The sequence below is a fragment of the Nannospalax galili genome, unplaced genomic scaffold (assembly GCF_000622305.1).
Source record: "Nannospalax galili isolate Female #2095 unplaced genomic scaffold, S.galili_v1.0 scaffold162, whole genome shotgun sequence".
Classification (NCBI taxonomy): domain Eukaryota; kingdom Metazoa; phylum Chordata; class Mammalia; order Rodentia; family Spalacidae; genus Nannospalax; species Nannospalax galili.
The window spans coordinates 3,700,472-3,715,979 of record NW_008350388.1 but is presented as its reverse complement, the minus strand read 5'-3'; the positions used below and the strand labels follow the sequence as shown (position 1 = coordinate 3,715,979).

At 43.7% G+C, this 15,508-nt stretch overlaps 1 protein-coding gene and 1 non-coding gene across 2 annotated transcripts in view; both read left to right on the top strand.

The window, feature by feature from the left end:
- The first annotated feature begins 8,957 nt into the window (after positions 1-8,957).
- Kctd1 (potassium channel tetramerization domain containing 1) overlaps positions 8,958-15,508 on the top strand; it is a 223,158-nt gene continuing 216,607 nt past the window's right edge. Inside the window, exon 1 of the mRNA XM_008847642.2 lies at positions 8,958-9,087. Within this exon, the coding sequence (XP_008845864.1) occupies positions 9,079-9,087 (9 nt within the window). The 5' untranslated portion in view covers positions 8,958-9,078. The remainder of the gene's footprint in view (positions 9,088-15,508) is intronic.
- On the top strand, positions 11,973-12,075 carry LOC115072818. Its single transcript, XR_003851836.1, has one exon. It is a non-coding gene; the product is annotated as a U6 spliceosomal RNA (small nuclear RNA).

The following is a 15,508-nucleotide window of genomic DNA, read 5'->3' as shown; positions in this document are numbered from 1 at the left end:
TTCTTTCTTTCTTTCTTTCTTTCTTTCTTTCTTTCTTTCTTTCTTTCTGGGCTTTGTAAATTCTGAAAGACAAAAAAGCAAATAATTACAGAGAAAGAGGTGGTGGCAGTATGTGTGTGTGGCAGTCTTGTCAGAATCAAGTACCCCCCAAAACAGAAAGACCGCATTCCCTCTAGGAAGCAGCACCACAAACATACTAAGATCCCCGTACCCCTCTTGTTTTTTTGACAGAGGTCTTCCTACATAGAGTAGACTGGTCTGAAACTCACAATGCTCCTGCCTCAGCCTCCCAAATGCTAGAATTACAGGTGTGCATCACCATGACCACCTCTTGTGGTTTTTATGGCTAGGATTTACCTGGGGGAATCTCACTTCACTCTCCATTATTTTTCATGTGAGAAAGTGAAGAAGGGTCAATGTAACATCTATCTGCTATAATAAAATGACATTTTGTTGCTCCCTTTAAAAAAAGATCAGCCAGGGGCCTAGAGAGATAGCTCAGAGGTTAAGAGCACTGGCTGTTCTTGCAGAGGACCCAGGTCCAGTTCCCAGAACCCACATAGGAGCTAACAACCATCTGTAACTCTAGTTCCACGGGATCTGATACCCTCTTCTGGCCTCTGTAGGCAAGCAAAATACTCACATACATACAATTAAAATAATACACAAATAATAAAAGATCAGCCAGAGAGAGTTTAATAAGTTAAAGACTTCCATTGCACAGACACTCTTTCCTCTGTGCTTTTAACTTAAATAGTGACACTTTGCTGGGGACTATGTTAATCACTGAACTTCTGTAAGCCTTAATGGTAATGAGTGCTGTCATTGGGAACTTATGTCATGCTCACTACAATTTTGAATACTTTCTATATGGTATTCCACTAAAACTCAGTCCTTCAAAATGGGATTTTCATAAAACGCACAAGTTCATATTTATATGTAATATAAATTATGTTCTTTTTAAGATTTTATTTATTTTTATGTGTATGAGTGTTTTACCTGTGTATATGTATGTGTAGCACTTACATGTCTGGTACCCAAGGAAATGCAAGATCTCCTGGAACTGGAGTTACACAGTATTGTTCTGCAGGTGCTAGGAACTAAACCCGGGTCCTCTGCAAATCAGCAAGGGCTCTTAACCACAGAGTCCTCTCTTTAGCTCCATATTTATTTATATCTATGACAAAAGAAGCTAAGGATCTCTCTACAAGTTAGAGTTATAAAACTTATTTTTAATTATTTATTAAAAACAAGAGTGAGGGCTGGGAATGGTGGCATACACCTTTAGTCCCGGCACTTGGGAGGCAGAGGCAGGTGGATCTCTGTGAGATCAAGTCCAGCCTGGTGGTCTACATAGCAAGTTCCAGGCCAGCTGGGGTTACAAGGAGACCCTGTCTCAAAAAGACAAAAAATAAAAAATAAAACAAAAAACCCATGAGTGATTTTCCAACAAAGACTTTTATTTATTTATTTATTTTTTCATTTGTGTGTGTGTGTGTGTGTGTGTGTGTGTATGTGTGTTTGTGCTTGAGAGCATGGGTGTATGCCATGGCACATGTGTGGAGGTCGGAGAATTACTCAAGGGAATCAGTTCTCTCTTTCTGCCGTGTGAGTCCCAGGATAAGAACGCATGTTGTCAGGCTCAGCTGCAAGAGCCTTTCCCTGATGAACCATCTCGCTGGCCCTGGCAAAGAATTTTTAAGGCTGGCAATAAAAGCACACTCTTTCATGCTTCACGACCTTCTCCACATACCTACTTCCTTTTCAAATAGTTTTAAAGAAATTTTATTATTTTTTGCCAGAATGGGGATTGAACTCAGGGCCTTTTGCGTGCTGGGCAAACATTCTGCCACTGAGCCAAACCCTAGTCCCCACCCCACCTCCTTTTAAACATTTTTTTTTTTTTCAGACAAGGTCTTACTATATTGTCAGGCTGGCCTCAAACTCCTGACAAGCCTCCTGTCTCAGTCTCCCAAGTGCTGAGATTACAGGTATGTGCTACCACTCTGGCTACACATCCACTCCCTTGTGGACAAATATAATTCCCTATTAAATCAAAGTATTCAAATTGGTGGTTTGACCATAATTGGGTTTGATTTCTTCATACATCTTCCATGTTACTTTATTATTTTTAAATTTATTATTTCTGTGTATGATGTGGGGGAGGGGATTGTCCACATGCTACAGTGGAGGTCAACTTTGAGAAGTCAATTCTTTCCTTCTACCTTTATGTGGGTTCTGGGAATCGAACTCAGGCCATAATGCTTGTGTGGCAAACACTTTTACCCACTGAACCATCTCACCAGCCCCTTCTGTGTAACTTTATAATGTGAGATTAGCATCAGTGTTCATGTGAGAGAAAAAACTGTAACAAAAGACCAACGTGATTGAAGGGTCTCTGTATGCAGACTTGGTGTATATCAGAATCATAGGGAACCTGAAAATGACATCCATCAGCAGGTCTGTCTGCAAGTGACAGACGGTCCTCCTCAAAGATGGAGATAAACACCAGCCAGTGCTTACCACTGACGGTGATACAGAAAGCTGTTTCCCAGAGGCTAATTATAAGCAGGTGGTAGCTGGGGCCAAACTCCAGGAATCACAAACCCATTCTGTTCAAGCTCATTAATGCTTCTATTCAAAGGCAGGAAAATGCACATTCCACAGCATTATGGGGAGTTTCAGGTTGGCTGATAAAAAACAGGTGATTTCCTCCTCCCACCTCCCTCCCTCCAAAACTGATGCAGAGATAAAATCAAACAGCATAATTGGCCTGCCTCTGAGGCAGGACCTCTCATGGTACCTCAGGTGAAGGTTGCTGGAGCCCTGATGGCAAGACCATCATTCAGTAGCTACGCAGGGGGAAGCTGGAGGTCAGACCAGGGAGAGGTCTGAGCAGATCAGCTTGAACCCAAGCTCCAGGCCTCTTTGCATTTCCTAATAGGAAGTGCAGTGGAACTGTTCAATTCCATCTGGGCATCTGGCTGCTTCAGTGGAGGGCTCTTCAATTTCACATTTCATCTCAGCGACTAATGTCCACATCTTGTCAAATTGCCACCAAGAAGGCACTGCAGGGCTGCCCTGGACAAAGCCGAGATGTTCTGTGGGAACTTGCCATTTGAGGGTCCAGTGACTACGATGCGACCAAATGATCTACCCCACAGTAACACTGGAAAGGGGGGGACATTACACCCGACAGAACATCTTTTCTCTTTCACAACCGTCATAGTGCTCAACTTCCAGCTGAGCCCCTGGTTGCAATTCAAAGTATCCTATCACTGTTTTTATGTCTTTCAATGCTACTGGAACTTATTTTGATACTGAGATCTGAACTATGCAAGCAGAGGGCTATATTTTTGTTCTTACTGTTTTTAGTTTTGTATTTTTGTTTGGTTTGGTTTTGAGGCAGCCCAGGCTTCCCTGGAACTTACAATGTAGCCCAGGCTACCCTCCAATTCATAGTAATCCTCTTGTGTCCTTTCCTTGGCCTCCTGAAAACTGAGATTACAGGTATGTGCTACCACACTGGGATATTTCTTACTGACCTTTTACTGTTGTCCTCTCTGTTGTTAATGGTTGTTAGCCTGCTGGTTGCAATTATTTGTGGGAGAAAAGGAGTTAGAAGGACTTTAATATACTCCCTTTTCCAACTTGTGATTGAAAAAAACCCCACATATTATAGAAATTCCAAAATGGCTGAGGTGATATGCACATCAATTAGAAAAAAAGTGGGTATTTTTTTCATTTTTAGTATCTTAGAATGACACCAGTTACAAAAGATGTCTTATTTATTTATTTTTAAAGAATTTTTATTGGTTATTGCTATGTGTGTGCGTGGTGTGTGTGTGCAGGGTTACATGTGTGGAGGTCAGAGGACAACTTTGTGAAGTGAATTCTCCTCTTTTACCTTTACATGGGTTCACTTCAACAGGGGCTTAGCTGGAAAAGTTGAGCACTGTGATGGTTGTACAGACGCAAAGATGTGGGGGCTGGAGAGATGACTCAGCAGTAAGAACACTGGCTGCTCTTGCAAAAAGACCTGGGTTTGAATCCCAGCACCCACATAGCAGCTAACAACTGTCTGTAAATCCAGTTCCAGGGGCTCCGACAGTCTCTTCTGTCCTCTGCAGGCATTGCACGACATGAGTGCACTTACCTACATGCAGGCAATACACATATACATATAAAATAAAAAAAAAATAAAACATTTTAAAAAGAAAGGTAAAAATGCTCTCACAGAGTGTATTGCCCCCCCCCACACACACACTTTCCACTGTTACTGTGGGCCAGATCTTTTGGATGCATCATCATCAAAGAACTGTCAAAAAAAAGTTTTTATTTTCAATTCATTTTGTGATTGTAACTATTTAAGTTTACTTCTCACACTTGGTAAGACAGAGGCCTGGATTTCCACATGCTGTTTCATTAATAGCCTATTATTTATTTGTTTATTTGTTTGTTTGTTTGTTTTTTGAGACTGTCCCATGCAGCCTCAAACCCCTATGTAGCCAAGAATGACTTGAACTGGTGATCCTCCTGCCTCTACCTCCTCAGTTCAGGATTATAGGCATATATCATGTCACCAGGCCCTGCCCTAACAGCTCATTTTAAAAATTAAAGTAAGCCATCCTCACTCTTTATTTGGAGGTCATGAAATGTATTCATCTATTTGCATTGCGTAGAACAAAAATGCATTTTCAAGATAGTTAATTGGAAATTTTATCTGTAGACAGTTTGCCTCTAGAACTACCAGACATTCAGTCCACAGGTCGGACCATTTCACCATATCAATGACCCAAGATTTCAAGTTCAGTGGTTAAGAGTACTGGCTGCTCTTGCAGAAAACCCAGGTTTGAATCCCAACATCCACATGGTGGCTAACAACCATCTGTAACTCCAGTTTCAGAGGATCCAACACACTTTTCTGTCCTTCATGGGCATTGCACAACACATGTGCACTTATATACATGCAAGAAATACACTCATACCACTAAAATAAAAATAAAGTGGGGGGTGCATCTTGGAGTCAGGTGTGGTGGCACATGCCTTTAATCCTAGCACTCTAGAGGCAGAGGCAGGTGGGTTTCTGTAACACTGCGACCAGCTTGGTCTACATAGGGAGTTCAAGGCCAACTGGGGCTACTGGGAGACTCCCATCTCAACAACAACAAAAAACCAAACAAGCAAAAAAGAGCATCTTGGCTCAGCAAGATAGCTCATCACTTGCTTTATGAGTCTGGTACATGAATTTGATCCCTAGAACCCACATAAAGGCAGAAAAGAACTCACTCCACAAAGCTGTCCTCTGACCTCCACATGTGCACCCACCCACATCCACACACACAATAATAACCAATAAAAAATAACCCTTTAAAAATAAATAGATGCTCTATTTTGTAGCTGCTGTCAATCTAAACACACTAACAACAAACATTTTAAGAACTTGATTTATTCAAGTGAATATTATTCCCTTCAAAGTAGTTCTCTTATAAAGGAAAGCTCCTGTCCCAGTAAGGATCCTATTGATTAATGTATTCTGAGAACTGTCTTTGTTCTATTTAGGAGACAATCTGACCTTATCTGTTGTATTTTTGTTTTGTTTTTCATATTTTCTTTTATGACTCTATTATGACCTCCATAATCCATCTATTCTCCAAACTTGGCACTAATTTTTGTTGTTTCCAAAAGTTAATCAATCAATGGACAAAGATCTATTGCCATCAGGTATGATTCTGCTACAGGCTTTTTGGAGGGTCCCAGAATGAGAATCCCAAAAGCGTGGTTTAAATCCTGTTACCACAAATTTGAATTTTGTGCACAATTCCTCAAGCTGCCTCTGCTCTCAGGGGACACCACTCACCTTTCTTCTAGGTCCACCTAGTCTCCTGTCCTTGGTGACAGATGACCTTGAGCCAGCTGCTTTGCTTCCTTCATCTCTGAAATGATAATGTACTAGATGCCCGAAAAGGAGCTTTCCAGCTAGAACATTCCAGGACAGTGAGTCCTAGTTCTCTGGGTGACAGGTGGGTTTTTGTGGGGAAGGTCGTTGGGTGTTTTTGTTTCAGTGTCCTCTTATTGTTGTTGTTTATGTTGTTTGTTTGTTACACCTAATAGTCCCTTTAGATCACATCTTTTACAAACTGGTTGAATATCCCTAATCCAAAAATCTATAATGCTCTGCCTCTGTTTCTTTTCCTGTTGCTGTGATAAAATACCCCGACAAAAGCAGCTTAAGGAAGGATACAGTCCAGCATAGTGGAGAAGTCACTGCAATGGGAACTTGAAGCAACATAACATCCATAGTCAAAAGGAGAGAGAGAATGAGTGAATGCATGCATGCTCATGCTGGGCTCACTTGCTTCACTCATTCAGGTCGGGATCCTTCTGCCTAGGGAATGGTGCCACCCTCAGTGTGCAGGTCTTCCCACATCAGTTCATGTAACCAAGATAATCTCCCACAGACAAACCCACAGGTCAACCTGATCTAGACAATCCCTCATGGAGCATCTCTTCCTAGATTGTGTAAATTGACAAAAACTAACCATCACATACTCCAAAAGCTAAAAGTCTTCGAGTACCAATGTAACGCAGTAAGTGGAAAACTCAAACTTCAAATATATATTGTATAATGACTGGGGAGATGACTCAGTCAATAAACTCCCTGCCACACAAGCATGAGGACCTGAGTTGGGATCTTCAGAACCCACACAAAAAGCTGGGCAAAGCAGCAGCAGCCTGTACCTGTAATCCCAGAGTTGGAGAGGCAGAGACAGGAATCTTGGGGCTTGCTGGTCAGTTGGTCTAGCTGAATCAGTGTACTTCAGTGAGAGAACCTGTCTCAAAATACTGAGGTGGAGAGGAAAGCACCAAATGTTGACCTCTGGCCTATATGTGCATATGCACACATACTTGCATACAGATGCACATATACATGAACACACCATATGTGAATATGATTACCTTCAGGTTGTGTGTAGAAGGTGTTATAGACACATAAATGAATTTCATGTTCAGACTTGGGTCCCATCCCTAACATATCATTAGGGAGACAGAGACAGATGGATCTCTGTAAGGTCCAGGCCAGCCTGGTCTACATAGCAAGTTCCAGGGCAGCTGGGTCTATAGAGAGACCCTGCCTCAAAAAGACAAAAAAAAAAAAAAATCTGAATTTTCCTGATTCTAACCATTTCAGCAGATAAGAGATACTCAACTTTTGTCAGTTATCATATCAAATTATCGGGCATGTTTCAGCCACAGTCCCTCTCCTTACTTCCTCATATGTTAACAGTGCCATTTGGAGAAAGAAGTGTCCATTCAGTTGAATTTAGCTTCTAGTGGTCCTTTTAAAGACTTTATTGCAGGTCACAGAATTTTCTACCAGAGAGAATGTACAAAGAATACTCTGTTTCTTTTGTGTTATTTTGTAAGATATTCTTTTTTTCCTTCTTACAGGGCACTGATGTTCTCAAAACAAAAGTATGTTCTTTTTATGAAAAACAAAATCTACCAACACTCCAATTAACATTCTGACATCAGTCTCTTGAGTCATTATAACATTGATCTGTTGGACTATATTTTTTTCTTAAATCTTAATCCTTCCCTTTTCTGTTGACATTGTAGCTCTTGCTCATTTTAATGGTAAAATGATGTGGTTAAAGTGACTTCCTGTAGATGCCACCAGTTGTATTTGCAAGGCATATCTAGTTCTTTGTAGGTTTTCTTGTATTAGTGTCCTTGGCCTTACAACCTTGTCTATGCAATACACACACACACACACACATATGAGAAATGTCAGCAAAGTCTTTGAATTAATGAACTGTGAAGTGCTCAGAAACAAATCATCTCAAAAAGCATCTTGCAAGGATGTAACACTAATAGGAGAGGACCCTTGAGTTTATAACCAAACATCCCACTTTAACTAAAAGGAATTAAGTGACAGGCTCTAACACAAGCTCTTTGAACAAAGACCTAGAGAGGAAGAAGTGATGGGGGTGGGGGTCAGAACAAGAGCTGCAAGCTGGGGAAACCTGTTTATGCTAGTCTCTGCCTCTGTGGAGCCCTTCCTTCAAATAATGGCCCCATACAAAAACCCCTATAAAAGGTACCAGGTGGAGGCAAGCAAGGAGAATTCGAGAGGCATGTTCAGAAGGTTGATCAAATAAACCCAAATGGTAGGTATGTTAGGTTTTGTTTTCTTTTAATTTTGCCACTAAAAAATGCAGTGTAACTCCTTCAATCTTTTTACAATTCTGCATGGTTGAACATTTGAAATGAGTTTGTGTATCGCCCTCAGGCACTGATTCAGACTTGACTGAGGCAAAGCAGACTGCATGTGCTTATTTTTACCCACGTCATTTGGGACATTATGTCGCCAAAGGAACCAAAAATGTGCTGTTCTATTGCCAAATTATCACCTATCCTTTGATCAGACAGGGTGGTGAGCCTCATCAACAAGTTGTGAGACCTTTTTGTGTGTAGCAGTAATGTCAGGTCAACTGGAGAAAGTGAAGCGAGCCCTAAACACAAATAAAAAGAACCAACCAACAATCCTTATAATTATCATCATCTGCTGCGTTTCCCTCTTTTGGCAAAGAAACACTCCATCCATTTGTAGAAATCGCCCGCGGAAACGTTACATCAAAACTAATCACAACGATTAAAATCAGCTTTTCTGTGCAAGAGGAGAGTAAAAAGCAAGTTGGAGGCTGGAACGAGACTGTTTTTCCAACAAAAAAAAATCTGGAAAAAAATTCCTATATGTATATTTTTCTATAGGTCTATGTAGAGCTTTATTTTTGAAGGAGATCGATTGTGTGCCCTGTGATCGGTTAATTTGATTTAAGTTTTATTTTGGAGATTTAGACTGGAGGTAGAGGCTCGAGCTAATTGTATCCTGATCCTTGCCTTGAGGGGTTTCAAAGCCCTGGAGCAACTCTTCTCTGTATTTTGTTCTGTCTACCTTAGCCAAGCTATTGCATTTCTGTCTGGTGTGGCGAGGCGAGCAGATCGCTGGGAGAGAAATCGGAAAAGGGGGGGAGGAAAAGGAAAAGGGGACTTGGAGAGAGACTTTGTGCTTCAATGTTTCAGGTAAGATCTGACGGTTTGGGTTTGTTATTATTTGCTAAGGAGGGTATGGCTGGGACTTTGGGCGCAACTCGCTTTTACGCATGTGCCAGGCATGGGGCGAGAGCGCGGCACACTCGCACACACGCAGCCCGCCGCGGAGGGCGGCTGGGGAGCCGCTCCGACCCGCTGCTGCTGCGGTGCCCGGCTGGCCTCCCTCCAGCGGGCGCGGGCGCGGTCGGAGGCGGCCAGAGCCCGACCAAGGCTTCGGAGGGTCGGGAGCTGCTGCGGCTTGGTGGCCGGGGCTCGCAGCCGCGCGGCCCGGGGGGCGGATCTCGGCGCGGAGCCCCCGGGTCGCCCGGTCTCCGCGTCCCCTCCTCCCCCCGCGGACCCCGAGCGCCCTTTCTTCCCTGGGGGTGCGCGGTGGCGGCGGCGCCCCGGGGCTCGGCGCCGGCCGCGTGACGGTGGGGACCGTCGCCCCTCCAGCGGCCAGCCTCGGCGGCGCCCCCCGGGACACCGGCTCAAAGACGCCATTGTGGCTGCGGAGCGGATCGGGCCCCGGGGCGCTTTTTTCCCTTCGCCTTTCTCCGGGCCGAGCCCCTTTGTGAGCTGCTGCCCAGCACTGGCCCGCCGCGCTAGCCTCTCAGGCTGGTCCAGATTCGTCGCCTCCGCCCACCCGGCCGCCTTTAAAGCCCCCTCCCATCCCCTCCCATTTCCACCTCCTCTCCGCCCCCCCCCCCTTGGGTGCAAACGTTTCATTTATTTTTAAAAAGCGCTCGTTCCTCTTCCTCCCCACCTCCTCCTCTGATAAAGGGCCAGGCACACGCTCCGGATTAGAAGTCTCTTAGGGAGGCGGGGATGGGCTGGGGGCGCAGGGGTAGCGGGGACCGCTGCAGGTAAGGGCTGTGGCTTTGCAGCGCTCGCCTCCTCTCCGCGTGGCGGGCAGCGCGGAGTCCCCAGCCCGCATCTTTACCTCCTCCCCTCCTGGAGGCCAAGGTTCCCTTAAAGGGACAGAGTTTCCTGGCCGCCTCCCGCGTGCGCGGTCTGGACCAGCGCTCCGGGGCGCAGAGATGGGAGGAAGGGGTGCAGTTTGGCTCCTTTCTGACCTCTTTCCATGCCCCCCCACACCCTGCCTCCCCTCTTTATGGAAATGTGAAGTGTGCTTCCTCTCTTGCCCCCAAGAGGGACCTGGCTGGAAAATAAAAGACTCCGCGCCTCCTGGAAAAAACGGGGCGGGGGAAGCGTGGTGGTGAATTGCACTAAAGTGAGACCGAGCCCCTCAATCTGCAGGAAGAGGGAGGCAGACCTCTTAGCCTGGGCGCGGGCGGCGCACAGTCGCCTGGCAAGCCACAACCTCCTAGGGATCGCGGGTGGACAGGGACGGCCTTTGTGCGCTTTCCAACACTTGGAATGTCGTGGAAATGGTTTTCCGGTGTCAGGACATTTTCACCGTGACTATGCTTCGGAAACAGGCTGGGCGGGACTAAGTTAGCAAAGTTAGGCTGGGGCGGTCGGCTTAGTACAGAACTGCAGGCGGGAACTGTCCAGTATACCCTTGGCTCTGGCTTCCTGGCTAAGAGGGGTACTGTAGTAGAAGTTATTTGGTACAAATAATGTTTTACCTTTTAGACCATAGAACTGACTATTTTCAAGCAAATCCTTGCCTGTGGGTGTTCTCTCTGCGTGTGTGTGTGTGTGTCCGTGTCCTTGGTGGCACTGGGAGAGACATAACAGTTTAACATACTCATTCTTTAAGAAACGTTTGCCTTCTGTTTTCAATCAACTAAGCTGGCAGCTAGAGATACAAGTTTATTTGAGAATACCCTCTGGGTACCAAGCATGCTTGGATTGTTTTAGCAAATTAAAAATGAGCAAAATGGTTTTACCTTCTCAGCAGTAGACTCCTTAAGAGACCTCCTGTTACGTGTGTTATGTGTGTGCTTTTCGGGGAAACATTTTCTGTGTGTATCTCAAATGTGTTTTTAATGTGGAAAAGGAGAAAATAAAGGATTTTTAAAAGACTGGGGCTGAGGCCATGGAATGATTCGTTAAATCTGAGCCTACATCAAGGAATTCACCTGCCTGTGTGGGAGGCTTTGGGAGCTAAGAGCCAGTCTACTTGGCGAATTTCAAATAGCAGTGAGTCCATTTTTCTCCAGGATAATGGGCAAGGTGCTAATTTAGTCCTCCTGTTTAGATTTGGGTGGCATTTAACTTAGGAGGAGGGGCTGGCGTTTAGGAGGCTGAGCACTCGAAGTCTTGCTGGTGCAGATTGGAAAGAGCTGTTGGTGATTATTAAGTTGACAGTAGGTTAAATGTTTACTAATGAGGTTGCAAAGGTGACCATGGACCTTTAAAACTTCCCACCACCGAGAAAAGTTCATGGGATGGGACTTGCGTGTGTAAGAATAATTAGGCAAACAGGCCATAGGTTTGCTGAGAAGAAATCTCTAGATGCATTGAGTCTGAATGATGATGGCTGACCAGAATCTCCCTATAACAGTATGCAAAATGACTGCAGTAATTTTACTCTATTAATTATGCCCGAAGCACAATATAAAGTTCTCCAACACACACTAGAGGTCTCTCTTCTAGCTGTAAAATGGCCTTTGTGATGGTGCTGACAGAGCTTGCATAGTAAGGGTGCGCAGCAACGGCCTGGTTCAAACTTAAGTTATTTTGCCTTACTGATCACTCTCCATACTCTGATGTGAGATATTTATTTGGGAGAGACTATTCAGTAATTACTACCCAGTTTATACCACCCAAGCAGGAGGAAAATAATTTCAGGAAGACTTCTAAATGGTGGAAACATGTTACTCCATACACATTGAATCATGTACCTTGAACTTTCTGGCATCAAATTGTTTCTCTGAAGTAATTTATTTTTAAAAGCAAGAGTAAAGAGCGGTCCTCATGTCACAGCCCTTGCACTACAATTGGAATGACAGAAGATTAGCATGACCTCTGAGCAAGGATGACACGAAAAGCTATCAATTGTTCCACATTAAAAAATAGAGAGTAGATAGTCAAAGTTATGCCCATCAGAGAATTTTCTGAAATTTAGCTTCCATTTGGCTCTGTATTTAGAAAATACCACTTGCTGGTACCAGTGTGTTCTTGTCTAAACTCAGTGTGATTGCTTTGCATCTCTATTGAATCACTCAAAGAATATTTGTGAGCAAGCCATTAGTTCACCAAGGTTTTTTTTTTTTTAATTTATTAAGCTGCAGTTTCTCAATTTTCTTTTGGGCGATACTTTATAATTTTCCAAGTAAATGGAACATTTATCCATCCTCAGGATGAAACATCTTGGGAATAAAAACTTTTAGATGTGAGTGCATGCTATTTTGATAGTTTACTCATGCAGAAGCGTAAAACAACTCTATTTCCCTGGTTACTGTGGCATCTCTCTGACTTCTCATTCATAAAAACATACTGTAAGGAATGCTTTGCTTCTTGGCCAGTTTGGTTTGAGATCTCTGTGAAAAAAAGTAAAAAGAGGTTATCTTTTAAGAATCATCTTTAAAGCCTTTTCTCATTAAGCTCATCCATTCATTCGATGAATATTTACTTGTTTTTGCTGTATGGGAAACACTTTGTTAGATGCTGGAGACAGTCCGGTGAGGAAAAGCATTCAGCAACAGAATTGTTCAGAGCTTGTGGTTATGGAGACAAGGCATTAATTAAACAATTGAACACTGGATAGAGATTTGTGCTTTGAAAGATAAGGAACACCTAGTAGCATTAACCAAGGAGGATTAAAATGGCAAAGACTGGGATCCCAGTTCCAGAGAAAGCTCTAGAAACTGAGGTCTAAATGTTGGAAGAGGCTCATGGGAGAGCAGGCTGTGGGACAGAGACCTGGTCTTAACCCCCAGTCATGCCAAGGGTGGGTGAGAGGCAGTGATGAGAAGGGCTGCAGAAGCAAGGTGAGGTTTGTGTGTTGAAATGATTAAGGGCCAAGGTGGGTGTCATGTAGTCCATATTTGGCTGTTACAAAGGTCTGGACTAGAGCAGATATAGCTGAGGTTAGGCTAGTGTCAGGGGAAACACTGATGGAAACATTTGAGATCTATTTAGAAGGGTACAATTTGTACAACCTAGTAAAAGGTTGGCTATAGGTGACCAAGAAGGGAGAAGTGTCAAAGTTTGGGGCATGTTGTGGCTTGACTGTGATGTCCCCCATGGTATAGTTGTGAGCTAGTGGCACTGCCTAGGAAGGTTGTGGAACCTTTAGGAGGTGGAGCCTTGCTGGGAGAAATGGGTCACTGTGGGGTAGGCCTTGAGGTTTTATAGCCTGGCCTGACTTCCTTCCACTCTCTGCTCTGGGTTCAGCCAAGATGTGAGGAGAAGAGGAGCCCAGGGCACACCCCTGCCACTCTGAAGCCATCACCATCACCGCCCGCTTCCCACTCCATGATGGACTGAATCCCCTCAAAGTTTAAACCAAAATAAGCCCTTCCTTCCTGAAGTTGCTACTTGTGATATATTTGATCACAGCAAGAAAAGCAATTAATACAGGGCATGTTAATCAGATAGACACTGGAATTCAGAAGACTGGATTTGGTATCTTTTACTTCATTTCTAGTGTCCAGGAGTGGCAATTATACACCGCCTTCCCATTCAGTGTAACTGAATTCACACAGGAAACCACGGCATCTGGCCTGGTCATTCTTCACTCGCTCCGCTGTCCTGTGCTGGTGCCTGCAGCCATCGGGTCCTCTCCCTGCCCTTCATAGCCTGTTCTCCAAGGCCCTTTTCCTTTGTGAACTGCCCTGTGAGGTGTGTTTAGCTAGTGCCAGATAAGCTGGAATTCATCAGTGAGAGAGGCTTATGTTTAACCTACTGGAGCAAAATCAAATTATGCCTTATAATACACATGAATTATGTCAAAAATATCATAAAATCAGTGAGGTAGCCACTGGTAAGTTTTCCAAACATTTATAAATAACCTCTCACCTATACTCCTGAAGCAAGTCTAACTAAATTCATTGGATCATAAACAAACAAGCAATAACAATAAAAATCTATGAAAGTAGAAGGGGAATTAGTTGGGAAGAGGAAGATCAGTGGGAGGGGAAAGAGAGGGAAAGGGTGGTGGATGTGATCAAAATACTTTTTACAGATGTATAAAAATGTCATAATGAAATCTATAATTGTGCATAATTAATATGTGCTAATAAAAATTTAAAATCTATCATAAAGGTGTTAAATTATTTTAAAATTAACTGTTCAAAGCTGCCTTTTAAAAAGCGATTTACACCAGGTATGGTGACACATGCCTTTAATCCCAGTACTCAGGAGGCAGAGGCAGAGGGCAGGAGGATCTTTGTAAGACTGAGGCCAGTTTGGTCTACACAGTGAGCTCCAGGTCAGCTGGGAGCCCTGTCTCAACAACAACAACAACAAAAATCTATTGCCATACAAATAATTGACATAACTATTGCAAGTCACTCACTGAAAAGAAAAGGAAAAAAAGACAACTTATAAGGACATCAATAGTCTTAAATTGTCTCTAAGTTACTTAGATTTTAGTGCAATTTTCCCTTGTACAAGTGTGCTGTGACACAATACCTGACAGAAACAACTTAAGAGAGGAAAGGAAAAAAAGGTTTGTGGTTTTGAAGGGTTTCAACTTTATTTTTTAAAATATTTTATTTTTATTTTATGTGTATGAGTGTATTGCCTGCATATGTGTAAGTGCACCTGTGTCATGCAATGCCCATGGAGGTCAGAAGAGGATATTGGATTCCCCTGGAATTGGAGTTACAAACCATTGTTAGCTACCATGTGGGTGCTGGGAATTGAACCTGGGGTCTCTGTAAGAGCAGCTAGTGCTCTTAACTACTGAGCCATCTCTCTAGCCCCACAAAAGACTTAATGTAACAGGTAGAGTGACGCCATTCAGGGCCACAGGGATCTGTGGTGGAGGCTGTTTGCAAGATGGCCAACCAGGGAGCAGGGACAGTGGGACTGGAACCAGGGACTAGGTCCAATACATACAGGCTCTAGCAATCCACTTCTGCCAGCTAGACCCACCTTCTAAATGAATCTACTAACTCCCCAAATAGTGCCAGCAACTGGGGAACAAGTATCCGAAATATGAGCCTATAGGAAGCATTTCAAATCTAAGCCATAACATCTCTAAGGCACCCTCTCTATTGTCCTTGGCAAGCCTTGTCTCAATGCAACGTTCTCATACTTTTAAGAAATAGTTTTTATTATTTTTAGTGTATTGCCTGCATGTAAGCGCACTGGTGTCATGCAATGCCCGCGTAAGGCAGAAGAGAGCATCAGATCCCCTGGAACTGGAATTACAGATGGTTGTTAGCCACCATGTGAGTGCTGGGAATCGAACCCGCATCCTTGGAAGAGCAGCCAGCGCTCTTAACCGCTGAGCCATCTCTCCATCCCCTCATACTTCTTTTGTAAGCAAACATAC